The 26,570-nt window shown below is 40.2% G+C and overlaps 1 protein-coding gene across 1 annotated transcript in view; it reads left to right on the top strand.

Annotated features, from left to right (window-relative positions):
• Positions 1-26,570, top strand: part of tpcn2 (two pore segment channel 2) — a 133,918-nt gene that overhangs the window by 24,625 nt on the left and 82,723 nt on the right. Inside the window, exons 4-6 of the mRNA XM_047363241.1 lie at positions 2,265-2,442; positions 2,557-2,673; positions 4,711-4,817. Of these exons, the coding sequence (XP_047219197.1) occupies positions 2,265-2,442; positions 2,557-2,673; positions 4,711-4,817 (402 nt within the window). The remainder of the gene's footprint in view (positions 1-2,264; positions 2,443-2,556; positions 2,674-4,710; positions 4,818-26,570) is intronic.

Here is a 26,570-nt window from a genome sequence, read left to right as displayed (position 1 = left end):
TTTGGGAAGTTTTTGTACACTTTCCTTTAGCGTCTTGTTCTCAGGTCCAACCTGTTCCTGCCTGTATTCTAGCAATATCCTCAGGGCCTGGAATTCCTGTGCAGAACATCTACCAGGGTTCTAACTGGTTGATAGTCTTAAATATCTGTGTAGCTCCTTTCTGGTGAGGTGGTGGTACTGACAGAGCATTTAGATGGTGTCCACTTGGGGGTTGAAGTGACCGCCGGTTTCTGTTATTTTCCCATTACCACTCATTAATGTGGGTCTGCAGACTGTGAACACTTTCATCGTCCAGGTTGCCATTGATGAGAAAAAGAACACAAGGGTTAATATTTTAAATTTCTCTCAACATTTGGCATGTTTTTCTTGGCTTTTTTTTTAACCTGAGCTGGAGAGTTGTTGTCCTTTTGTGCATGTTCTATACTTACCTGCCACTCTTGTGAGAATTCAACACATATAATGTCTGTTATTCCAGTAGATTCCACAAAGAGCCAGCAAACGTTTACCAGGATACCGGTTTTCTGGATCGGTAAAAGCTGGAGAGAAAATGCATACAGAGGCCTACCTGAGGTTTAGCAATTTTTCTCTGGCCGAAGTAACTGGAGAACGCCAGCAAAGCATAAAGTAAACAAACAAAAATGCACTAATTGTGAGTAAATTGAGTGTGATTTTTGTCTTGTCGTCTTTCGGAGCCTTTCTTTGCATATCTCCCAAATTGTGAATTATGGATCTGGTCAGCTGGTCTCTCAACGCAATTGATCAAATTTTCTCAATGAGAAGACAGGGTGAAGGGGAACCCTCGTGTCCAGATGGGACATTCTTCTCCGGATACACACTGGGCTCCTGGCGGAAGTGGAGGATTGTGTGTCTGACAATGATGTCAGTCGAGGATGTGGACGATGAGTACATAATTGGATTTCTTATAACAGGATTTCTGCTTTTTGGAGTTTGTGGTTACCTGGCATATTGGGAAATTGGGAAAATGTCAGCAGCAGTTTGGCCATTGCAAGGCTGTCCAGCTTTTGTGAAGGAATATACAGAACTTTCAACACTCACACTGAAATGTTAAAGGAGCAGAATCATAAACTGGATGTGATCCTACAAGATCGCAGGCTGGCTGCGTTTCCTGGACTCAGGTGAAATGGGATAAATCTTGGAGAAGTGGTATACTCAGATCTGGCAAAAGACCAGGAATTTGGCTTTTTGGATTGAGAAGCACCAGCGAGACTCTCAAGGCTGACGGAAAATTAAGAGTCAGCCTAACCCAAATAATTGTTATTTTTCTGAATCTGGCTCCCCTGCACGGCCTTGATGGCTGGCTATCTTCAACTTCTCCTGGAAGTTATGTAAACATGACGCTCTGCTCCATCTGCCCCCTCCCTTCCCTGAGGACATCTGTGGACCTGCTCAGAACTGTGTGGCCGGTTGATGAACATTCCAACGTACCATCAAAGACAATGGTCTCTGTGACAGTGCTTCATGGACTTACTTTGCACACACACACATGCACACATGCTCATATAAACATACGCAACCCTGACACACAGCCTTCACCGTATCTCTGCTATATATTGTCTCGTATATGTGTTGCTTATTTGTGCTGAGATTTGTTTTATATCTCAAACTGTATCCTGCTAAGGACAAAGTGTGAAATATTAATCTTTTCCCTCCTCTTACCTAATGTGGTCTTCCTTATCCTTTTTACCTAAATATGGCTTCATAGATTTTTAGATTTCTTAGGATTGTATTCTTATCAGTAAACCCCCAAGGATTATTAATGTTTTTTGATTTGTTTTTCTGTTGTTTGATTTTCTGTATCATTGTAATGTTTTTCCTTATGTACAGAGCCTTGAGTGCCTTGTTTCTTGACTTTATTTGACAAATTACCAGGGGCTACCTAGTGATCGTGGATAGTCGGGATGCCTCACCACAGATATTCCCTGACTTTGGATTCTAAATGTTGGGACTTTTAGCAAAGTTTTTCTATAAAGTTTACTCTTAAAAATGCAGTTTGCAAACAGTACTACTCTCACCATCTATTTTACCCTGTGCTACTGGTCAAATATTTGGTGTGGGGTGGTTTGCGATGCAACTTGTAGATCATAACGCATGAAAGTCACTTGCACTCAGAAATCTAAAATTAACTCATTTAAACATCTTAATCCTAATCAATTCTGTAACACATATAGAAATAAAAAGGTAAATAAAGCAACATGATATTATGACATTATTAATAAACACTTTTCCATCTTTCCCTGTCCCAGGATCTTAGGCACCATCATTGCAGTTGTGTTGTTACTGGCATTTGTAGAACGTCCTTCCTCTCTCTCCATCTCTTCGGATCCCCACCACCGATCTGTCTCATGGGAGCCTCCTTGTGGTGCAACAGAGTGTGTTGAGATGCTCTGCCTCTTCGTCTTCTGCTTGGATCTTGCCGTCAAAGTAAAAATAAGATCTAAGCAACTGTTTGAGAAGCTAATGCCTTTGACAGGCACCTTGCCATTGTTTGATTGTTTTGCTGTTTATTTGTTCAACAACAGTTTGTCTTCTTCTCAGAGCTACTTGATTGGCTGGGAGGAATTTAGGAAGACCAAATGGCTGATCAGCTACACTATAGTTATTTCCATTTCTGTCATTGACTGGGTGCTATCCCTCAGCATGGCATGTGATGAGGTAAGGCTCGTACTTTTCTTACAGCCTCCAAGCAGTAATATGATAATGTCAAGTTGAAGAGTAAGTCTACTGTAGCATACAACATAAAACAGAAGGCATTTGGGTCACTATTAGTTTGTGGATTGCTTTGACATATCTGCTGTCCATCTTTTTTTTTATTATTCATTTATTTAACATGCTGCCAGCTTCTATAGGAACAAAGCTGCTGTCACTTTTTAAGCGGCCGCTGACAGCCTCTGACTGTGTTAATTAGTTTTTCTGATGATACTCAGCTTCATTTATCCATAAATCCCGATGAGCCCAACCAGTTAGACAGACTACAGTCATGTCTTGAAGACATAAAAACTTAAACATAAAAACTGCTCAGTCAGTCAATTAATGTGGAGGGCATTAAAATGACCTATGGTAATAAAGTAAAAAACCTCTGTGTTATTTTTAATCAGGGCATTTCATTCAAATACTATCAGGATGTCCACAAAATGCAGTTAAAAGCCTTCAGCTGATTCAAAATGCTCCAGCAAGAATTCTGATGAAAATTAAAAACAGAGATCATATTTCTCCTATTTTAGCGTCCCTTCATTGGCTCCCTGTTAAATCCAGATTAGAATTTAAAATTCTCCTCCTCACATATAAAGCCCTTAATGATCTAGCTCCATCATACATCAGAGATCTGATTGTTCCATATGTTCTTAACAGAGCACTTCGTTCTCAGACTGCAGGTTTACTGGTGGTTCCTAGAGTCTCTAGAAGTAGAATGGGAGGCAGATCCTTTAGTTATCAGGCTCCTCTCCTGTGGAACCAGCTCCCAGTTTTAGTCCGTGAGGCAGACACCCTGTCTACTTTTAAGGCTAGGCTTAAAACTTTCCTTTTTGATAAAGCTTATAGTTAGAGTGGCTTAGGTTATCCTGAGCTATCTCTGTAGTTATGCTGCTATAGGCTTATGCTGCTGGAGGACATAATGACCACTTTTACTCTCTCTGCTACATTCTCACACTACTCTCCAATTTTGTGTTATTTGCTGTTATTTCAGCTTTTAACTTGTTCTCGCTCTGTTTTTTCTCCTTCTAGAAGCTACACCTGGCCTAGCTCTGTGTTTAGCTGTGGCACCTTTCTGGAGGGGGGCATCGGCCAAGCTGCTGATGCCAACAACTTAATGCTCATCTTCTACAGATGATCCACTTGGCTCTGTCTTTCAGTGTTTAATCCTTTCTCTCCTAGACATGGCTACTGGCTGAGCTTCTACTCTAACTAACTCTATGTGCTCTCTTTCAGCCTCTAGACTTGAAAACTGGCTCAGAGTTCATCTACTTAGCTATCTTTCTCTCCTAGATGAAGCCTCTAAAGGAGCTACATCCATTATCATTTACTTTGCTTTCACACAGAAAGTAATTCTGGATCAGTGCTTCTTTGTTCTCTTTGTGTCTCTGCTCTGTTCTCTCAAACCTCCAGTCGGTCGTGGCAGATGGCCGCTCACACTGAGCCTGGTTCTGGTTCTGCTGGAGGTTTCTTCCTGTTAAAAGGGAGTTTTTCCTCTCCACTGTCGCTACATGCATGCTCAGTATGAGGGATTGCTGCAAAGTCAACTTTTGTGAAGAACCTTGAGACGACATGTGTTGTGAATTGGCGCTATATAAATAAAACTGAATTGAATTGAATTGAATTGAATTAAGAGAAGACAGAAGCACTCAGGATGTAAAAAGGCTTTCTTAGGTTTAGTGAATATTTAAATGTTATTTATTTAACTCAGACATTACACAATTTTTAGATTGTGTCACGTGAGAACAACCTGTTCTGTAATAGGGTTAGGATTGTTTTTCTGTGCAGCTGGATTAAGTTTTGTCACAGAAATGTCATTAAATTCACATGAAATAAAACAGTTTTTCAGTGATTTATATGCTATCACCTTGGATAACAGGGGTTACTTATCTAGTTAGATAACTGGACATGAAACTTGATGCTTGGAATAAAATGTACATGAAGACATTTCTTTGCTTTTATTTTGAAAACACTGATCATCTTTTTTTTTTGATTATTCAGAAACTGAGAGTACGACGGCTTGTTCGGCCATTCTTCCTTCTACAGAACTCCTCTCTGATGAAAAAGACACTGAAGTGCATCAAGAGAACCCTGCCAGAGATTGCCAGGTAGGTGAACATCTTACTCGGCAGATATACATCTGTACAGAACATAACTGCAAGCACAGTTATCTAATGCTACAAACTGATACACCATCCATCAGCAGCTGTGAAAGCAGCTATGACAGTGTTAGCAGATAACATGAAAGTGGTTTGTGACCTACAGCTGGTGAGTTATTTCTGATATTATTTCACTACTTATCAGATAAAAAACCCACCAGAGACTCAAGAGCTTTCTCACTTCTGCCAGTCGGTGACCGCTTCCCTAAAATGTGACTACACTCTCATGATATGATTAGGCTGTAGTGATTTATTGAGTGTTATTATCTGTTATCTCTTTTAAATGATAGAAGTCTAAAAAGATAGTGGAACATAGTGTTTAAGGCAAGTTTATTTGTATGACACATTTCAGCAACAAGACAATTCAAAGAGCTTTACATAATTAGAGAATGTGTTTAAAACGGTTTGTCTTTATGACAAAACTACTACTGGAGCTATCGTTGCTTTCAACTCTGTGCACTCTCTTTTTCTTTGACATAACCTGTACTTCTGGACCAGTTTATGTGTTTTTCCTTTCTGTTCTCTCTACCCCCAGTCAGTCCCGGTAGTTGACAGCCCATATTGAGCCTGCCTCCAGTTCTGTTGGAGGTTTCATCCAGCTAAAAGAGGGTTCTTCTTCTCCACTATTGCCACATGCTTCTTCAGGACTAGAGATTTGGGCAGAGTCAATGAATTGATGCAATCAGCTCTGCTTACTTAGATCGAAGGAGAAATTCAAGATGGTGCCATTGTGTATGACATTGTGTCTGTCCACCTTTTCTGTCTTTCCTGTGCTTCTTCATGTTATTGCTACTTGAAATTTAGAAAGTGTCACCACTATTGGTTTATGATTGTCTGAGTCTATCACGAATCCAAAATGCAGTGGATAAACCTTTGATTATTGGTTTTGACGAGCATCAAAGCACACCGCCGCCTGTCCTAACATCAGTACCCCGCTACCTGTGGTGCTTACCTGTCATGCTGCTATGCACCTGCTGTCGCAGGAGTCCCTTTTGCCCTTGTTCCTCAGAAGCAACACCACTGTTTACAACACCTTCTCATAAAGAAATGACTCTCAAACTGTACTGTACTTTTAACACCTTTAATCTAAATAAGGGAGGGGAATGGTTACAGAGATCAGCACTGAGGCTCCTGGATCCACTCGGAGATTAAAGTGACAAAGCAGCCTCGAAAGAAGGTCACATGTAGTTTTAAACCTGGTACTCCAGTGCAAGGGACATACACTACCTCAGTGTTTATTAGTAGACTATGTTTCACCATTGTGGTTTTTATCTGAGAGTGTGTATAGTAGCAGGTGTCCAATCTTTAATCTAAGTGTTGCTGCAGCATTCTAATCAATCCAGTTACAGACTGTTCTATAATCAAACTCAATGTACTAAGTCTTATGTCAAACGTAGGTCATTTGTCCTTGAGGATTCTTATCCTATCCTAACAAAAGTGAAAACATTAGAATTTATACTTTATCATTATGGTGTGTGTGTGAAATCTCATCTACAAGTAATAGTAAGCAAAGTTATTCCTAACAATCCCCTTGATGAGGTGTCATTTAAAGGCACCTCACCACTTAAGACCAGGTAACCCCCCAGGCACTAGGTAGACGGTGGATTGCCCGCAACCGAGTAACCCTCCCCCCGAAAGAATCACCCAACCCTGTGAGTGTACACTAAACCTATATATGAACAGGAAATCTCCTTCCAGCTGTCACTGGGTTCCTCCTCCCCCCAAAGGCGGAACGCCATCTCTCCAGTAGGCTCCTAGTGGTGTCTAAACAACGGTTGATATACCTAGTGGAGATAAATCTAATCCCATCAAAGCTATTTGTGCATGATCAGATAGAAAGAATAGAAAGGACAACAGCCTCGAAGCACAGCTGGAAATTCTGTCTAACATCGTATGAATCAATAAATGTAGACCCTAACCGTCGATTGTCATCATCCACCTTAGCTCCCCTCAGATTGACATCCATCCCCAAACATCCTCTGGCAGGTTTATATACCTGCAAAGAGTTAGTCTTCTAACAAATGGAATTATATGCAACTACTGGGTAGATTAGGGTGTATTCACACGTGCCACCTTTGGTCTACTTTAAACGGACCAAAGTTCATTTTCCCTGTTGGTCCGGAGCTTTTGTGCAGGTGTGAATACACTCAAGCGAACCCTGGTCCGGACCAAACAACCGGACTGAGACCCACTTTTTGAGGTGGTCCCGGTCCGCTTCCAAATGGACTCTGGTGCAGGTCGCTTATGGTCTGAATACGAAAGGGCCCCGATCTGAACCAGTTACAGAAAACATATGTCTTTGGACTCTTTGGACTTAACAAGCTACCGTAGCTGATAGCAAAGGTGTACGATGTACTGAAATCATTCCTGATAAGCTGTATGTTGCTTAGCAACGCTACTGGCATGTTGTGGGAATTTTGCAAATCTATGTAGAATGAGCTGCTCTTGACTCCCACAATAATATTGCAGCTGCAATAAAGGCACAAATATGCAGAACAGAGTTCCTGCACGCAGCACGTCTACAGCTGTTTTTTCTAAATTTCCGGGTCTGTGCTGTGTCCCGCACCCGTCATTTCTGTCCAATGGGAGCAATGATTGTCACCCACGTGGCTTTGTTTACAAGTGATAGTTCACTTGTAAAAAGTACAATATGAAAGCAAACCGCACCAAACAAAAAAAACAAAGTCCACTTTTGGTCCAGATCAAAGGACTTTCCTTGTGTGAATAAGTAAATTATGACTTAGAAAACATAAGCCCCATTTAACAAAAAGAAATTTGTGAACATCTTTAAAGCAGCATCCATTTGTCCCTTTACCATATTGAAAAACTACCTTTTATCACATTGTTTCCTGTGGAAGGAGGTAAACACATAAATAATGAAAAACAATTTCCTCATATTTCCTCTAAACACTCCCAGCTCTGAGGGGTCCTAAGTAAAGGGTCCGTCCATAAATCCACCCCGATATCATAGATAATCTACCTTTACTAACTTAAAAAGTAAAAATTCCAAGTTTATTCTTTCCCATCCTATCTACCCTTAAACACAGAAAAACCGACAAACTAAGTTATAAGATATATTACATGTGACATTACCATGGAGGGCCGAATGTAAAAATTCAGCAAATTTAGGGGTGGCGTGGAGGGGCTGCAGCCTGTGGGGTGGAGGAGTTGTGTCCACTTCTAGGGCGTGGGGTCACTGGCGTTTGGATCGGCTGGGCGGCGATGGTGGAGCTGAGCTGGATAGTGTTTCTCCCTGGACGGTCGTTGCAGTGGCAGTGATGAAGTGTTCTTTGTTGCTGAGAGGGGGTCACTGGCCCTCGGTGCCTGCCGCTGGCCGGGGACCTCTTGGTGGATGAGTTTGTCTCGTCATGGTGCGGGGTCGGGGGTCCGGTTGTGGGTGCGGTGCTGGGTGGGGTCTGCCCTGTTGCACCAATGGGCGGGGGTGGCGTTGCGCAGGGCCCTTGCCTTGCCGTTGCGGCGCGCTGTTTGGTGGGGGAGCGGCGTGCGGCGGGGGCTCTTAGAGGGGGGCTGTGTGTGGAGCTTGCGCTGTGTGGGTGTGGCTTCATTGGCTTCTCGGCCACGGAGTTCACCTGTGGGGGTGTGCCCCTGTGGGGGTAGGGATTTGTGCCATTTGGGTTCGGGGGGATGTGTTCGATATCGGTGTCCTTGTTGGGGGTGGCCCTGTGAGGAGGTTCTTGTTGGAGTTCACTGGGGGTGGGAGGGGTTGGGATCGGAGCTCGTTGGGGGGTCGGGACTGCTCCGTCTTGGGGCTGCTCCAGTTGGCGGGTTGCTTTGGGCCATGTGGACCCCTCTTTTGTACATAGCCCCCTCTCCGGAGGTGAATGGGGGTTGTTGGGGACTGGGTTTGGGGCGGGGGGGCGGGAGCCTGGACCTGGGAGTATAGAGTATGCATGTGGAGTGTGAGTGAGTGTATGAGGTCCATTGTTGTTTATCCTTACGTTGGGTGTGAGTGATTTTATGTGTATGCATGAGGGTGGGAGTGGGTGATTGTGACTGTGTGTGCCCGTTTTTTTTTTGTTTTTTTTGAGACAGGTAGGGTCTTGGACTGCTCCCTCTCCCGAATCAGCTTCCTCCCCACCACACTGCCTGCCGGTGGTTGGAGTCTCTGCCCGCTGGTGTACTTGTGGTTCTCGGTGTCCGGGGCCGGGTGCTTTTGTGTGTGCTGGCTCACTCCCAGTGGCTGCTTGCCGGGGCCTGGCCCCTGGGCTCTTTCGGGCCTCTGCTTGGGGGGTGGTGTCTCCTGAGGTCTTGGGCCTCTGGGTCCATGGCTGGATCTGCTCGGGCATGGTCGGCTGCCGGCGGCTCCCTGGGGCTTCTGCACTGTCACTGCTGGGTGGTTCCCCTGGGACTCTCCACTGCTCTTCTCTGGGGGGGTTGCGGTAGTCACAGCGGTGGTTGTCCTGGGGTTCCTGTGCTTTGGGGGGGCTTTAGATGTCTGTGGCTCGGATCTCCTCAGTGTCCGTCCCAGCCGAGTGTGAAGTGGCTAGGATGAAGATCAGCTCCTCCAAGTCCAAGGCCATGGTTCTCGACTGGAAAAGGATGGCCCCTTCCTCTTCAAGTTACAGGGGAGTTTCTGCCTGCCATCTGGGAGGAGCTCGGAGTAGAGCTGCTGCTCCTCCATATCAAGAGGAGATGGCTTGGGCATCTATACCAGATGCCTCCTGACGACTTCCTTGGTAGGTGTTCTAGGCACGTCCCACCGGGAGGACGCCCAGGGGACGGGCCAGGACACGCTGGAGGGACCATGAAGTGGTATCGGATGAAGCGAAAGTCGACGACAACTACGAGCACGATAAATATTTATGTCTCATTTAATAATTTAATTACTGCCTACGTTTATTTATTCACTGTATTTTTTGTGTATTTAATCATATGCTAATTTATTTATTTAGTGAGCAATTATTTATTTCTGTATATATTCTTAATTATGGCAGGAATGGTCCTCCTTGGTGGTCTATCCAGTAGGATATATAGTAGAAAAATTGTCGGTTTTTAATACACCTGAATTCTTTCCAACTGGATGGAGTCACTAATGGAATCTCTTGCTATTATTTTTTTATTATTGTTGTTTATTCTGGTTTTCCTCCAAAGTAAACTACCTTTAGCTAATCGTTCACTTGCTGCATGTAACATTATGCTCACTCCACCTTCTTCCTTACTATAATGAGCCCTGAAACCTGACTGAAACTCTTCAAACAAATCATTACTGTGTAAATGCTCATACACTTAATTGGCAACTATTTTATCAAGAATTTGAGATAAGAACAGAAGATTGAATATAGGTCTGTAATTTAAGTTATCTTGATCAAGCAAAGGTTTCTTAAGTAAAGGTTTAATTATGGCTACCTTAAAAGCCTGTGGTACATATCCATTTACTAAGGATAGATTATTCATATCCAAATAGGGGCTGGAAGGGAACACTTCCTTTTAAATAATTTGGCTAAGATTGGGTCTAATATAGAAGTTGAAGATTTAGATGAAGCTATTATTTTGGATAGCTCAGGAAGCTCCACTGGATCAAAAGAGTCCAAAACACAAATCTGTTTCTACAGTTACTTGCCAATGATTTTATTTTATTTATTTATTTATATTTTTTTAAACATGTCCTGTCCAGCAGAGTATCGCTCAGAATTGTTGTCTGAATGCCAAGAAATTGCCCAACAGATTTACTTTCACAAGCAGAGCATCACAGCTAATGCGTTAAAGCTCTGCTTGATATTTATAAAAGAAACTTTATTATAAACTTCTTTGGGAATATTTCAATTGTTACGGACACGGAGACTGAAATGAAAAGAAAAAAAGAAGCTCGAAAAAGAGAGAGATGGGAAAAGAGAAAAAGGGGAGAAAAGGAGGAAAGAGTGGAGGAGAGAAAGAAGGATGAAGAAAATACAAGATTACACCCTGCTTGCTTATACACCTGCAGCTGTTTTTTTTTTTTTTTAACAAAATAGTACACGGTACTTATGAATGTAAAATGTACTTAGTGAGAGGTGCAGCCCAATATAGAACATCTGTGTATCTGTCAAAACCTGAAGCTTAACACCTGTGAGTATGAGTGTGGGCGCGTTTTGTATACAAGGTCAGTCAGTCAGTCAGTCATTTTCTACAGCTTATTCCATAGTGGGTCGTGGGGAAGCTGGTGGCTATCTCCAGCAGTCTATGGGCGAGAGGCAGGGTACACCCTGGACAGGTCGCCAGTCCATCACAGGGCAACACACAAACAACCATGCACACACTCATTCATACACCTAAGGGCAATTTAGAGAGACCAGTTAACCTAACAGGCATGTCTTTGGACTGTGGGAGGAAGCCGGAGTACCCGGTGAAAACCCACGCATGCACGGGGAGAACATGCAAAACATGCAGAAAGATCCCCGGCCGGGTATCGAACCTTGTATACAAGGTTTCTCCACAAAAATATGCAGTAGCGAGTGTGAGTACCCACAGACCTGCCCCATGGTCCCTGGACGGACACCGAGGAGATCCGAGCCACAAACATCCAAAAGCCCCCCAAAGCACAGGAACCCCAGGAGAACCACCGCCAGGATTACCGCAACCCCCCCAGAGAAGAGCAGTGGAGAGTCCCAGGGGAACCACCCAGCAGCGACAGTGCAGAAGCCCCAGGGAGCTGCAGCGATGAGCCCACAGGCCCCGTCCACGCCCGGAAGCCACGCCCGGAAGCCACGCCCGGAAGTTGGAGTACCCAGAGAGAATCCACGTATGCACAGGGAGAACATGCAAACTCCATGCAGAAAGACCCCTGGCCAGGAGTCGAACCCAGGACCTTCTTGCTGAACAGTGCTACCAACTGCGCCACCATGCAGCCCTCTTTAATAGAATCAGTTTTATTTAAGAAGAATCCCATAAAGCCGTTACTGCTGAGAGCTGGTGGAATGAATGGCTCAATAGAGCTATGACTCTGTGTACGTTTAGCAACCGTACTAAAAAGAAACCTGAGATTTTTCTTATTCTCTTCTATTAATGATGAGAAGCTGTTTCAGCTTGGCAAATATGTTTTTTTTATATAACTGTAGCCTGTTTTTCCAGATTAAGAGGGAGTCCTCTAGGTGTGTAGAGTGTGTCAAACATTGTACTTTAAAGTATGGAGCTCTGAATTAAAGCACGGAGCCAGCCTCCTATGAATAATTACTTTCTTTTACAGGAGGGCTACATTGTCCTGTGCACCAGAATTGAGTGCAACATTATTCCCCCTTTCTATGTTTTTCTGTGATAATGGGGAAATTAAAAATTGATATGTAGTGGAAAAATCATATTTACCAAAGAAGATCAATGATCATCACTCAATCAGGTTTATTAATTTAGCCTTATAAGGGAGGCAGATTTCCAGCATCAGACGTGCTACTGAGCTGAGCCGAATCTGTTCTGACCCGACAAAGGGGAAACACCTCCTTATATCAGCATTGTAAAATTCCAATGCAGCCCCCCTCTAGGGAGAGCAGAGGTGAGAAATTTAATTAATTCCCTCCTAGATGTCTTGGCTCCTCTGTAATAAACATTCACCCTTTAGCTTGTAAATGCAGTGGGGATGACCAGCAGAAGGGAGCAGGAAGGAATGTGAAAGCCAGTGTTAGGTCAGGCAGATCATCACCTCAGAAGGACAAAAGCATTTTAAATGTTGCCTTCACAGATAATTTAAAGGTTTCTTACAGCATTGTCTGATAATGATCTACTATAATGAAATTTTCTTTCAGGTATAGAGAACTCAGTTAAATTAAACTTAAATGTTTTTAAAAAATGGTCAGACATGACTGGGTTATGAGGAAATATTGTTATTACTTTACCTCAATGCCATATGTCAGCACAAGGTCCAGAGAATGAAGACAGAAGTGGGTAGGTTTGCTAATATTTTGAGCAAAGCCAGTTATAGCAAGTCATTAAAGGCTATATTTAGGCTATCACTTTCAGTGACAATATGAATATTAAAATTCCCTACTATAATGACCTTATCTGTATTTAACACTAAATCAGATAGGAAGTCTGAGAACTGATCTAAAATCTGAGAGTGGACGGTACAAAACAAGAAACAAAAGTGGTTTTAGTGCTTTGTAATTTAGATGACGAAAACTAAGGATTACATATTCAAAACGTTGTAGCTATTAATTGGTCTGGGACTAATCGATAGATCGGACTGAAAGATGGTTGCTACTCCTCCTCGCCAAATATTTTGAGGTATGTGAAAATTTAAATAATTAGAAGGAGTTGACTCATTTATAGCAACATAATCTTGCTGCAGCCAGGTTTTGTGGGAGAAGAAAGTTTACTAATTTAAAAATGATAAAGAGACAACTGGTTTCCTCTCAGAGCCGACGCGGGGGACCTTTTATTCAGAACACATCTCTGAATACATCCTCATACAAAATCTCAAAGAATCCCAGCCCTCAGTTCCTACATGGCGTTTTTTTTTTATACGGATACAAAGCATTGGTGTATGGGGTCCTCTTGACCAATTGAAATCATCATACTCATTTATGTAAAACTTTTGGCATCCACAACTGTCAGTCAGTCAGTCATTTTCTACCGCTTATTCCATAGTGGGTCGCGGGGGAGCTGGTGCCTATCTCCAGCAGTCTATGGGCAAGAGGCAGGGTACACCCTGGACAAGTCGCCAGTCCATCGCAGGGCAACACACAAACATTCATACACCTAAGGGCAATTTAGAGTGACCAATTAACCTAACAGGCATGTCTTTGGACTGTGGGAGGAAGCCGGAGTACCCGGTGAGAACCCACGCATGCACGGGGAGAACATGGAAACTCCATGCAGAAAGACTCAATCACAGTTCCGAGAATATAAATCCAGGCAAACATCTGCAAAGGATCAGATTGGCCTATGTGACAGTTACACAATAACAATCAGGATTTTGGTCAACTCCTCATTCCTGAGCTAAACTGGACTGCTGAACTAATGTCAAAGTGACCTGGCAGGAGTCAGGGTATTATGAGATTTCCTGGCTGAACTACAATAACAAGCCCATCAGTCATTCCTCACGCCAAGAACTTCTCCCTAATGTAATCTGTTTCCAGACAGCTTGCATGCTGCTCAGAGTGACCCTTCCCTTATTCCCAGAACAATTCTTCACATAATTCATTTTACATATGGTAAAAACAATAATAACACTTTTAATCTGACAAACAAAGCTTTAAGCTTCCACATTGTTCCCCCTTTAATTAGGTTTTTAAGCTAATTAACAGCTGAGAGAGGTCTTATTGTAAATATCCTGTGAATATATGTGATGTATTTAAGTGAGTAAAATGAATAAAAATGTGAACGATTATGGAAATAGTGAAATTACATTATGTACAAAATTAAGCAACCCAAAATAATTGCTCTTATTTAGGTCTGAAATTTTGGGTTCAACTAATTCATCAAGATCCTATTTAGAGCTCCTATGCTCACATTATTTTAACTGTGTTAGACTATGCTAAACTAAACCTATTCACTAATTAGACCAAATCCGGCTACTCTGTAGCTCTTCCCAAGAGTCTCCTTCAGGAACACATCTCATCAACGTACCCATGGACAAACATCCATGTCAGTCAAACTCCCAAACTACGTGTCAATGAAGGGGACCTTCAGGTCAGCTTGGGGCACACCAGTCGAAAAACCCACCCATCCTAAAAGGCGGGAGAAAACATCTGGAGGCCACAGAGAAATCTCATTCTCGGCCAACCTGAACGAGAGATCCCTGTTTTGAATCTAATACGTATCATTATCATCTATTTTAAGGACCTTTCATCCCAATCAGGTCCTGGTTCATCATTCCTATTCACCACAAGGTATGTACCCGAAAACATTGACCATGTTGAAACTCTGGAGTTGAATATCACAAGAATGGATGCTCCCATTCTATCAGAGAGCATAAACAGCTTGAAACAATTCAGAACATTAAAACGACATAAAGACAAACTTAAAGTTGTAACCGAAAATTGAAACAAATAGTTAAATTCTCAGTAGCAAAACAGTGTAGTTCAGTCTCTCACCTTGGTCTTCCTGGAACATTGTGTAGTCTCTTAGATTGGTTCTTTTCTACTTTATTGTTCTGCCATCGCATTTATCCTGGTTCAGGGTCCCACAAAGTCTTCATGTGTCCATAGGTCTCTGAGTCCAACGCCCAAAAAGGTTACTTATACAACCAGTCTCTGGAATGGTGTCATTCTGAGAAGACAGAGAATACTGACCAGTATCTTGCTAACCCATGACATCAAGGTACCACATGTCTAATTAAACATCCTTCGTCCGTATATGATTGTATTCTTCATGTCTCCATAGTCCGATTCCTGTTCGTGTCCACTTTCACGTCCGATTAACTGTTCCACATATTCCCTTCTAAACCATACAAAACTCTAAACAATTAAAGAATATGAAATCAACTAGTTGATCTAGTATCAAAGCTTAAGTTGTACAAAAAGGAGATTGTTATAACTTCAGGGTGAACCCAAGGCCAAAATAACAACCAAACAAATCTGCCTTTTATGGATAAAACTTACCTGATAAAAGAAATTGAAACCAAATACATTCATCTTTCTTTCCTAAATTAACAGAAACAGGAGAAAACGTTCAACAAAAATGGCAGTTAAACCCTTACTAACCTCCTCTTAGTTATTACATCGTACATGTTATCCAAGCATTAGACGTCAGGGAACTTGTTCAGATCATAGTCGTAACAGAAGCATCACATGTAAATTGGGTATCGTTCCATCACCTTTTCTGTATTTTCTCAATGTCCTCCTTTATCATAGTCCAATGCAATGATGACGTGAAAAGGGGTGTGACAACTTTCACAGTAGTGCTGAAACTCCAGCCCCGAGTACATAGGAATCTCAGAAAACAAAATAATTATGAGCAGAAATGAAACTTTGAAACTACATTTAACAATGTAAATCTTCTAGATTAGAATTGTGCTGCATTAAATATACAATACATAAGGTTCTTAAGAAATAGAATAAAAGGTCAAACCATTTTCCATTCAGAAAGAACATTCTTCTAAAAGCTCTCTTAACGAGAACCCAGGTCCAGCCTCCACATTAACGAAGGGTAACGTTCTGTAGGTCAATTTGGTTCCCTCTCATCACCTGTACTGATAGAGAGATCTGAACTGCTCCTTTTAGCAGTGGTAATCAATTATATTTGCTCAGGCTTTTCATGCAAAAGAAAGAAACAGAAGTTAGCAATGATAGTTTAAGCAATCACCTTTTCCCTTGGAACATGTTTAATGTCATTCTGCCTCGCCCTATCAGCACAGATATTGTTCTAAACTATTGATTTCTCAGACATTATCCTGAAAAGAGATAGATTGGCATTGCTAACTACTGTGTTCTTGTACAGTAAGTCAAAATACGTTCAACAGTCTTCAGTTTGATCCGGTGTTTGAAAATAGTATGTCTAGTGCGCATTTTATTATCATTCAGAAATTAGTCATCTTATAAAACCTTGTGTGACCTCACCTCGTGTGTTATTTTATTCCTAAATTGATCTCATAGACTTAACCCCCCTTTGATCAGAAAGATACATCAGAACATTTAGATGTGTTATTCAGGTTTCACAGATAAGCTCAGGTTTCTCATCTTATTCGACTTAAGACATGAACCTTGTCGCTTATGTACTTCAAATGGTCCTCTCACTCACAGTTAAATAACGTTTCTTTTTTGATATTAGATGCTGTTTTTGTAAATAAGAGATGCATGTTTGAGATGATGCATCCCAGTTTATTCAATGGAGAAGGAGATCTGTAGTTTTCAACTGCCACTAGACTGCCACTGTGGGGCTGCCGACATAAATCAAGAGGATAGAGAATGTTGGCCCAAGCCAGTCTACCTCTATCTCACTCCATGTCTGTCTCCTCTCTAGTTCTTTAGACAATTTTAGATTGTTTTAGTCTTTTTTCAGCTTTTAGTTGTTAATTCTTCCTTGTTGCTTTGCAGTTCATGCCATTTTAATTTTAATATATATTAGCATTGACTTCAGCCTCTTTAGGTTATATTTTCTTCAGTTTGCTCCAGTATCATCTAGCTCAGCTGGTCGTCTTTTTAGGTTTTGTCAATTCTTGCATTTCAATAACTGTTTCAACAAGTTATTTTTAGGTAACTTCACCTAGTTAAGCTATTTTCCACTGATAGTCTTCCCTTTTAAACAGATCAGATGACAATTTTCCTTTGCTAATGTTTCTGCTATTTTGTTAATTTATCAGATTTCAGCTGATATTCTATAGTCAACTTCATCTTGTTTCTGCAAGCTTTCAGCATTCAAAGTTTTCTTTTTTATTTACATTTTGTGCCATTGGATGTTTGAATAATATTGTATCTTCATGATACTAACTTAATTTAACCACTGCTTCTTAACTAATATTCAAATTATATGATACTTTTTCTCTCCTTCCTGTATTGTCAGTTTTCATTCAGTTAAAAGCTGGCATCCAGTACCAGAGATCACGGCTCCGTTAGGGTTTGTTCCTCCACACATTCTCTTATCTAAAAGATTAGTTTTAACTTCTATTCCAAGTGTTTAGCCCTTATTCGTCTGTATTCGGGGTGCGAAATTTAATAGATTCTGCAATTTTGTGCTTTGTGCAAGGAATGTGATGTTTGGCGTTGTCTCTCCAATGCCTGGAACTTCTCAAAAAAGAAGATAAACAGTTCCAAAGGAGGCAGTTCATTCCTCCTTCCTATGAAATAAACGGCATAGTCTGAAACAGTCACGTCTAACACTGCTGCAGTTTTTCACTAACAAAGATTAAGTTAATTTATAATTGTCTGTACACACAGTCAAGAAGTTCCCCATATAGCTATTAAAAGACGTCCAGATCACATTGTACTTTCTCTATTTGCGAAAGAGACGTCAAAACTACATTTTGCCTTAAAGGGAACCTTGCTTTTTCCTAATATCTTCCCTTCAGTGACAAACATTTATTAAAATTTATTATTTAAAGAAAACAAGAAACCTATTTCATTATGTACATATAGACTGCCATTGTGCGTCCCAAACAATAATTTATCTGTGAAAGACTTACTTGCGAAGACTTAGAATCCAGTATCCTATACTGTAAAAACCTTTCAGTCCTGCTGGATTGTAAATTTATTCAAGTTCCAGTTTTAGATTCTCTAAGCACTTCCGTCCTCTTCCTGTTCTAATTTTCTGTTGATTCGAGTTTTGACATTTAAAGCACATTCAATACAATTAAATCCACCATTGATGTTTGTTTTGTATGAGTCTCACCTCTGAATATTGTTTCATATTCTCCTGGTGATGATTTATTTCTTAGCAACTTTCCTAAGTCAAAACCTTGTTCTTTATGTGCTTTTATCTCTCTCTCTATTGTGGGATCTAATCCAAAAACCATTTCCTGACCCTACTCGCCTTCTGAAGAATGTTTCCTGGAAACATCTGCTAAAGTTTAGAATTGAAGCATCAGTTCAACATTGACAGAGTTTTCTTGGGATCTAGGGTAACACATTAAAAACATTAAAACTTTTGTAGAAAAATTTGTCTTTACCAAGACAGAGACCGATGATTGTCACTCAGAATCAGCTTTATTATAATCTTGCAAGAGAGAAGGATTTTTTACAGCATTGGAGATGCGCTCAGTGGTGCTGCCAAATCGTTCTGCCTAGACAAAGCAAAGGTTCTCCTTATAAGCTACAACAGTTTTCAAGGTAACTCTCATGAGACCCAGAGAGACGAGGTGAAACCTGTTGTCCTAGACATAATTTTAACAGTGTGGCATACATATTATCTCACACAGCTGCAAGGAGAAGGCTGAGAAACCATTACTCTAAGACTAAATAGGAGAAGAATGGAACAACACTGAGGGGTTTTAATACTTTTGTCAGTTCCTGTAGAGTATCAAGGAGCAAATCAAGCAAGGCACTAAAAAGTTCCATAACACTGTCATAATTCGCCATTATTATTGTTATATTAATTTCGTCTGAGCTTTGTTGTGCATTTGTATTCCTAGCCCTAAATACTTTTATTTTCTCATCCATTAGTCCTTAACATGTAGTGTATAAAGTCTAATCTCCTAAATTTTATTAACTAATTTAAAATGTATTCATGCAAGAGGATTAGGATCAAGTTATTGTCCCTTATCAGTCGTTTTGTTATATTTGTGGCTCATGGTTCTACTTCCAGATTTCTAGAAATATTGTTCTGTTGTCATTTTGAAGAAAGTAAGGTTGTTTCCTATGCAACAGTATTAAAGAGTTCTAATACCTTGACACATTTCATGCTTCCTGTTGTCCGAGCTACCGCACCCTGTTGGCGGTCAGACGCAACGGAGCTCCTCCGGTACTTGGTCCCCAGAAGCGATCACACACACTGACTCTTAATGGAACGACTATCAACCAGTTTCTAACTTTTAGCTCTTTTAATCTAAATTAAGGCAGAGGAATGATTACAGAGATCAGTGCTGAGGGTCCCGTCTCGGACCGTCGCCGTCTGTTAGAGGATGACGAAGAGCCCTGATAGAAGGTCACAGGTAGTTTTATATCTGGCACTCTAATGCAATGGATGTTCCCTCCCTCAGTGATTATCAGTAGACTATGTGTCACCATTGTGGTGTCTATCTGTTAGATTGTGTAGTAGCAGGTGTCCATCCTTAATCTAAGTGTGCTGTAGGTTTCTAATCAACCCAGTTATACCAGCTGCTCCACTATCAACCCCAGTGCCCCAGCTTCAGGTCATTTATGACAAACCTTGGGTCATTTATCCTTACAATGTGTGTCGATGAGCATTCTTATCCTATTGTAACAAAAGGGAAACATTAGAACTTATACTTTTTACTATGGTATAAATGGGAAAACCAGCTATGAGCATAATAATAAACGTTATTCCTAACACTGTCCTACAACACATGAAATTGAGCCAAATGCTGTCTTCCAGTTGTTTTTTACGGAGCCCGCGAGGGGACATGGGGGAATTGTTTTTCTTTTGTGTCCCCACGCAATACTTTTGCGTTCACTCGCAAAAGTTGTTAATAATCTTGAGAAAGCTGTGCATTTTGGAACAGCAGCACAGATGACAAACTGCTTACAAAACAAACAGCACTGATATGGCATTGATATGGTTTATTTGTCATATGCAGGTTAACACGCAGTCAACAATGCGATTAAATGCTTAGGATAAGACAAACCATTCAAATCACTATAAAAACAAAAGTGCTGTGCAAGAAAAGTACACATCATGCAGCAGCAATAAGCAAATAAAGTGTCACAGATGTGGTTTCGTGCAGTATTATTGTCCAGAGTTCAGCAGTTTTACAGCATGTGGATAATAAATGTCTTTGTCTGATTGAATATCCTTTTATTTAAGGCCGATTTCAAAATAAAACTCAATAAATCTCAAAGACGGGTCTCCCACAAAGTATTGCAAGATAACGCAAAGACTATTGCGTGAGAACGCAAAATGTATAGCGTGGGAATGGAAAAGTATTGCATGGGTACGCAAAAGAAAAAAATTCCCCCATGTCTCCTCGCGGGCTCCGTAGTTTTAGGACGACTTTTATCACAAGAATGTTCATAATTCCTCAGAGTTCTAACTGTCTCTCTCCGTAGTTGGTAGGATATAAAAGGGATCAATCTGCATAATAATCTCAGAAAGCACCATGATTGGATCTCTGTTTTCAATTAACACCTTTTATTATCATTATCCTTGAAGAAGTATTATAATCACTAACCGTTTGTTTGATTTTGTGCATAAATCATCGTTCGTTCAGCTGTTTTTCAGTTCATTTCTCAAAATAAGTTGCATGTTAATTAATCATTTTGATTTTTGCAGTCATTTCCAGGTGGTGGTTTGTAAGTAAAGGATTGTAAAATCTATTTTCGCTTTGCATCTGAAAATACTCTTTAACAGTCTCAAGAAGATCAAATTTCAAGGTTTTAATTTGTGACAACGGTAAAGAAGCCAAATACCTTTTCTAGCAATCCTCAGCAAAACAAATAAATAAATACTCCTTCGGCCAAAGACTCAGAAATGCCAGTTCTGTTGTTTGAAAAAAAAATTCTGTTGAATTTTATCCACTAAAAGCGTATATTTAAGCAAGTCACCTCCAGTCTATTTGAAGTTGTGAAATGTTTCTCAATGTTCCACAATTGTCTTCCTCAACATATTTTTGATGCCTCTAATCCTGAGGAAAACTACTGTTAGCTAACACTGATGTTTTTCAGCAATTTTATATTCAGCACAAATACTCAAAAGGTAGAAAAGGAGTAATATTCAAAAGTACAGTTCTTTGGAGAAATTTAGTAAACTGCTCACCGGTTTTTCCATGCATGTGTAATTCAAAGCTTTTATAAGACTTTTTCCATTTGGCAACTCAACAAATATGTAATGAACTTATTTTTGTGTTATCCCAAACATATTGTGTAAGTTAAGTAGGTCTATAGTATTTGAAACCATTTTATTTTCATATAATGGAAGGAAAAAGAAAAACATTTAAATTATTGAATACATACCTAATAATATTTATGTCCAAAGTCACGTACTCCCATTAAAGGTTATTTTCTTGTGATGCCAAGATGTTTTAATTTATGTTTACCCTATTATATACTTTCCTTATGTAAAGGTAACTGCTGTAAGCTCACAATAAGTCAAATATTTCAAGTGATCCATGCCTAGTTTGCCATAGCAAACTAGTCTGCTTAGCAACTGAAAATTTGAGTTTGTAAATGTCCCTTCATTTACTTGTTGTTCTAACTATGTGAATACTTTACTGTTTAAATGTACTCGACACATGGATTGTATTGTAGGAATGACTCACCGGTATCCCTATGGCCATCTCCAGTTTCAATTAGATAAATCATGAGGCAACATTACGGTTGTTTCTGTACCTTACCTTCCCCTATGTAACAGAACATTTGATAACATTTGTATGTCTTCCATTGGAACAAGGTGGGTAGAATGGGAAAGATTAGCAGCTTCTGGAAAAAAAAAAAGAAAACAGGAAACTTAAAGCAATACAGTTAGTTATTCAGATTATAAATGCAACTCATGCAATCAAACCCTGGGCCTGTTTGTGTCACTTAATAGTGAGACTGAATCTGTTCCACCATGAAACATCTCTGTTCCCATAATGTTCATCTGTGTCGTTGCACATAGTTCATAATTGACAGTTTCAAAGAAGATTATGGTAACGTCGGACATGAAACTATTTCTATGCAGAACGGAACAAAGTCAAGAAATTAACTAACAACAGAGCTTTGCAGAAATTCACCTTTCTTTTTATATTAAAATAAGATTCCCATAAATAAATAAATAAATAAACAAGCAACAACGGATTCAAATTAAAATGAAAGTAGTAGCTTGAAATTGAATGCAAAGATTTATATTAAATTTCCAACCAACAGGTAATCTGTTTCTGATCCTGTATGGTTACTTATTTGATTATTTTATAGTCTGATCACTAAATCTGCTTCTGAACTCATAGAGACTGTTCTAATATCAGTTCTTCAGCTTTTTAAGGTCAAAGCATCAACAGTGAAATATTTCTGTTCAATAAGGAGTGTGTTTCATAGTAGTAACCTAACCTGTCTATTAACATAATATATATACAGCTTCTCTGGCTCTACTCTGCCCCCCTTTGAACATGTCTTGGTGAGCGGGGCGTGAGCGATTTTGCAAATTTCGACTTTGTTAGACTCCTAATTCCCATTACAGTATTTGCTCAAAAGCTGTATACATTTTTTTTTTAAATGTCTGGTTAGTCTGAGCTTTTTAATTTGTCCCATTTTAACGTCTTGAATATTTTATCAACCTTTATAAAGTGAAATCGTATTCATCATCTCGTTGGAGCTCAAAAGGCAATGAATTATTTTGCTAAGGAAAGAACTCATGATTGTTTTATTATTTGGATGACTGAGAGATATTTGGTTATTTCTATATTTTGTAAACAGAAAAATGAATTTAATTGATCTTAGTGAATCTTTTTAGCACATCTTGCATTTATCTCTACAGCCTCTGGTCTGATCTGACTGGGCTGTTCAGTGAGGCTTTGTGCTGCTCTGTCCAAAGCCTCGTTAACGTGTGTGGAAACCATTCCTTTGCTCTGCCTTTTATTTTGTCGGCCTCAGCATTCTTCTCTGTCATCTGATGTCTGAGCAGGCCTTGCGCCAGTGCTCTGTTGTCCACGCAGGATCTGCTGTGGATGTTCAGTTTGGTTCTCTGTGTTAACAGGCTGTAATTCACTGAGGAATCATTCAGAAAGTCACAAAATACCTGGCAGCTTCTAACCCTAACCCTAACCCTCTGACTTTCTGACTTTTACATTGTTCGACATAATAAAATAACAAAGCCTTATATTACACTAAAAACACATTTACATACTAACCAAGCAAGGTTAAAGCATAGATTGTCATGTTGTATTATCCCACCATTAAGGTTTATGAAATAGTTTGAACCTGATCCAGGAATTTGTTCCACCCACTAAAATATTTTTTAAGTTGATGCTTTCTCTGGTGTTTTTAAAATCTAAGAACCCGAAATATGCACAAAAAAAAAGGAATATATCTTCGTGATTGTATAGTTAGAGAATTTCTTTCCATCAAATTTCTCCAAAATGTGTAACAAATTGCATGATTAAACTTTCATTATTCTTTACAGAAGGCAAACCAAAATGACATGTGACCCATTTTATCGGTAAAACATTAATGAAATTCATTACAATGAAAATTAGAGAGTTGAAACTCTGGACCGGGCCCCCTTTGAGAACCGTCCTTGTGGAGGGGAACTGGGAGCCCCCCTTCTGCTCTGCTCCTCATTTTTCTCTCCTCCTCCCAAACACACTTACATGCTGAATCCCATACCGACTTTCACAGACGTGCAACACTTTCCTCCATTTCTGAAGCGTTCTTCAGTTAAACATTCAGCACTTCGTTCTCAGACTGCAGGTTTACTGGTGGTTCCTAGAGTCTCTAGAAGTAGAATGGGAGGCAGATCCTTTAGTTATCAGGCTCCTCTCCTGTGGAACCAGCTCCCAGCTTTAGTCCGTGAGGCAGACACCCTGTCTACTTTTAAGGCTAGGCTTAAAACTTTCCTTTTTGATAAAGCTTATAGTTAGAGTGGCTTAGGTTATCCTGAGCTATGTCTGTAGTTATGCTGCTATAGGCTTAGGCTGCCGGAGGACATAATGACCACTTTCACCCTCTTCGCTACATTCTCCTACTACTCTCCAATTTTGCATTATTTGCTGTTATTTCAGCTTTTAACTTTATGTTCTCTCTTTTCTCTTCCTGGAAGCTACACCTGGCCTGACTCTGTGTTTACCTGTGACACCTTTCTGGAGAGGGGCATCGTCCGAGCTTCTGCTGGCAACAACTTAATGCTCACCCTCTACCGATGATCCACATGGCCCTGTCTTTTAGTGTTTAACCCTTTCTCTCTCCTAGACATGGCTACTGACTGAGCTTTTACTGTAACTAACTCTATGTGCTCTCTTTCAGACTCTAACCTTGAAAACTGGCTCAGAGTTTATCTGTTCTTTCTTTCTAGGGGAAACGACTAAAGGAGCTACATCCATTAACATTTACTTTTCCTTCCCATAGAAAGTACTTCTGGATCAGTGCTTCTTTGTTCTCTTTGTGTCTCTGCTCTGTTCTCTCAAACCCCCAGTCGGTCGTGGCAGATGGCCGCTCACACTGAGCCTGGTTCTGGTTCTGCTGGAGGTTTCTTCCTGTTAAAAGGGAGTTTTTCCTCTCCATTGTCGCTACATGCATGCTCAGTAAGAGGGATTGCTGCAAAGTCAACGCCAGTGACTGTCCACTGTCTCTACATGCTCATCCAGGAGGAGTGAATGCTGCAAGTCACTGACTGGATGCAATCTGCTGGGTTTCCTTAGATAGAAAAACTTTTTATCCAATTTGAATAAATAACTGAATGTGATTGCACTGTTCAATGGTTACGATTAATTGGAAGGTATGTACCTGACTGTTGTGAAGTGCCTTGAGACGACATGTGTTGTGAATTGGCGCTATATAAATAAACTGAATTTAATTGAATTCAGTTAAACCCCATAAAGACTTAAACATACCAGTTATCCTTTGATGGTTAAGAAAATATAAACACCGTACTTTGTATTTACACAAGAGTCTTCCTGCATCAGGCAGTTAACATTTAAACTACGACTAGAAAATAAATTTTGTTTTGATAAAACCTGAATTTTCACTTCAATTATGGACATTCTATCCATTTTCTTGTAAGTAATTTAGACTCCAAGGTAACTGCAGACCACTCCGTGCTCACTTAAATTTAAACTATTTAGTTATTGTTGAAGTTCCCTTTAACGGGGCCTTCTGCGCGTTCGTTTATTCACCGTAACCTAGAGGAATTCACAACACATTAGAATAAATCACACGGAGACAGCTGTATGTCGTTCAATTACCTGGGCCCAGGGGAAGAGAGCTCATGTGGACAGGACACACCGAAACTTCTTCTGCTTCTCTCACTGGGCTCATGTCTTTTATTAAAACACACACGAAAATGGGCAGTGCCCTTGTTTACAATATTTTCTACACATAGTCACGTACACACTTTTCCGGCTGACCATATTTAGACAGGTATTGTCCACCAGCTGCATCCCGTATCTACTGATATAAGCAGGGACTAACTCAGTCAGTTGTACTATCTCTAATTTTCACACACTCCTGCAGTTCTCAGTAATTTTCCACTTCACCTCTCCTGTGAGAAATACTTCTGCAGGCCACACAATACACAATGTCTTATACTAACACATGTTACACATTTTATTTCCCACACTGGTTATGAACATAGTAATAATAATCTACACACATAATATATCTCCACATTATTCAATCATAAGTCCGGACTTTGTGAGCACTAAGAGGCCCACACCCAAGGAGTTCCTAAAAACCTCTCATTCTTTTGTGAATAAATTGTCAAAAATAAATATAAAAGGAAAACAAAATTAGATAAACAAATGTTAGTGACAAATAAACCCACATGTATGACAGACGCATTCAACACAGACACATGGACAGACATTTAGACAGACAAATGCCGGCATTTGACATTCATACTTTTTACATCATATATGCATTTTGCTCCCCACATTTGTGTGTGTCTGTTCTTTGTTTCTGTGTGTGCGTTCGTGTATATGTGTTCTGTGTTTGTGTGCTATGCATGTGTACGTGTTCGTGCGTGGGTGCTGTGTGTCACACAAGCACACTCTTTTCGTCATACGCTGGTGGAAAGCAAGACACGGCGTGTGTGCAGGCGCACACACATCTTGCAACTGAAAATTCCATCTCTCTAAGCCTGCAGAGAGCCTTTTTCCTTTTTTCTAGCTTTCAGTCAGTTTCTACCAGAAACTCATTCTCTATTTAATGTATGCGTTCATTCTAATCAAAGTGCATAAGTTAACGTCTATCCCTCAAGAGTGAAAAAGGTTCAAGCAGTAATTTTAACCAGTAACAAAGCTATACCTATATTTGACTTGGGCATAACTCAACACTTAACCCATACTTGTAGGAACCATAAAACAAATCAAAGCAAAGCTTCTGGTGCGGACCACAAAAGCTCATTTGTTGTTTTAACACAGCAAATGAAATTTAGAAAGCATTTAAGGTCATCAAAATCAAAACATACAGATTTCAGTCTGACATCGCATACAACACACATAAATGCAAAACACCATCATTCATACATCATACAGAG

The sequence above is a fragment of the Girardinichthys multiradiatus genome, chromosome 4, assembly GCF_021462225.1.
Source record: "Girardinichthys multiradiatus isolate DD_20200921_A chromosome 4, DD_fGirMul_XY1, whole genome shotgun sequence".
Lineage (NCBI taxonomy): Eukaryota > Metazoa > Chordata > Actinopteri > Cyprinodontiformes > Goodeidae > Girardinichthys > Girardinichthys multiradiatus.
The sequence above is the reverse complement of the archived record's forward strand: the minus strand, read 5'-3'. Positions and strand labels throughout refer to the sequence as shown.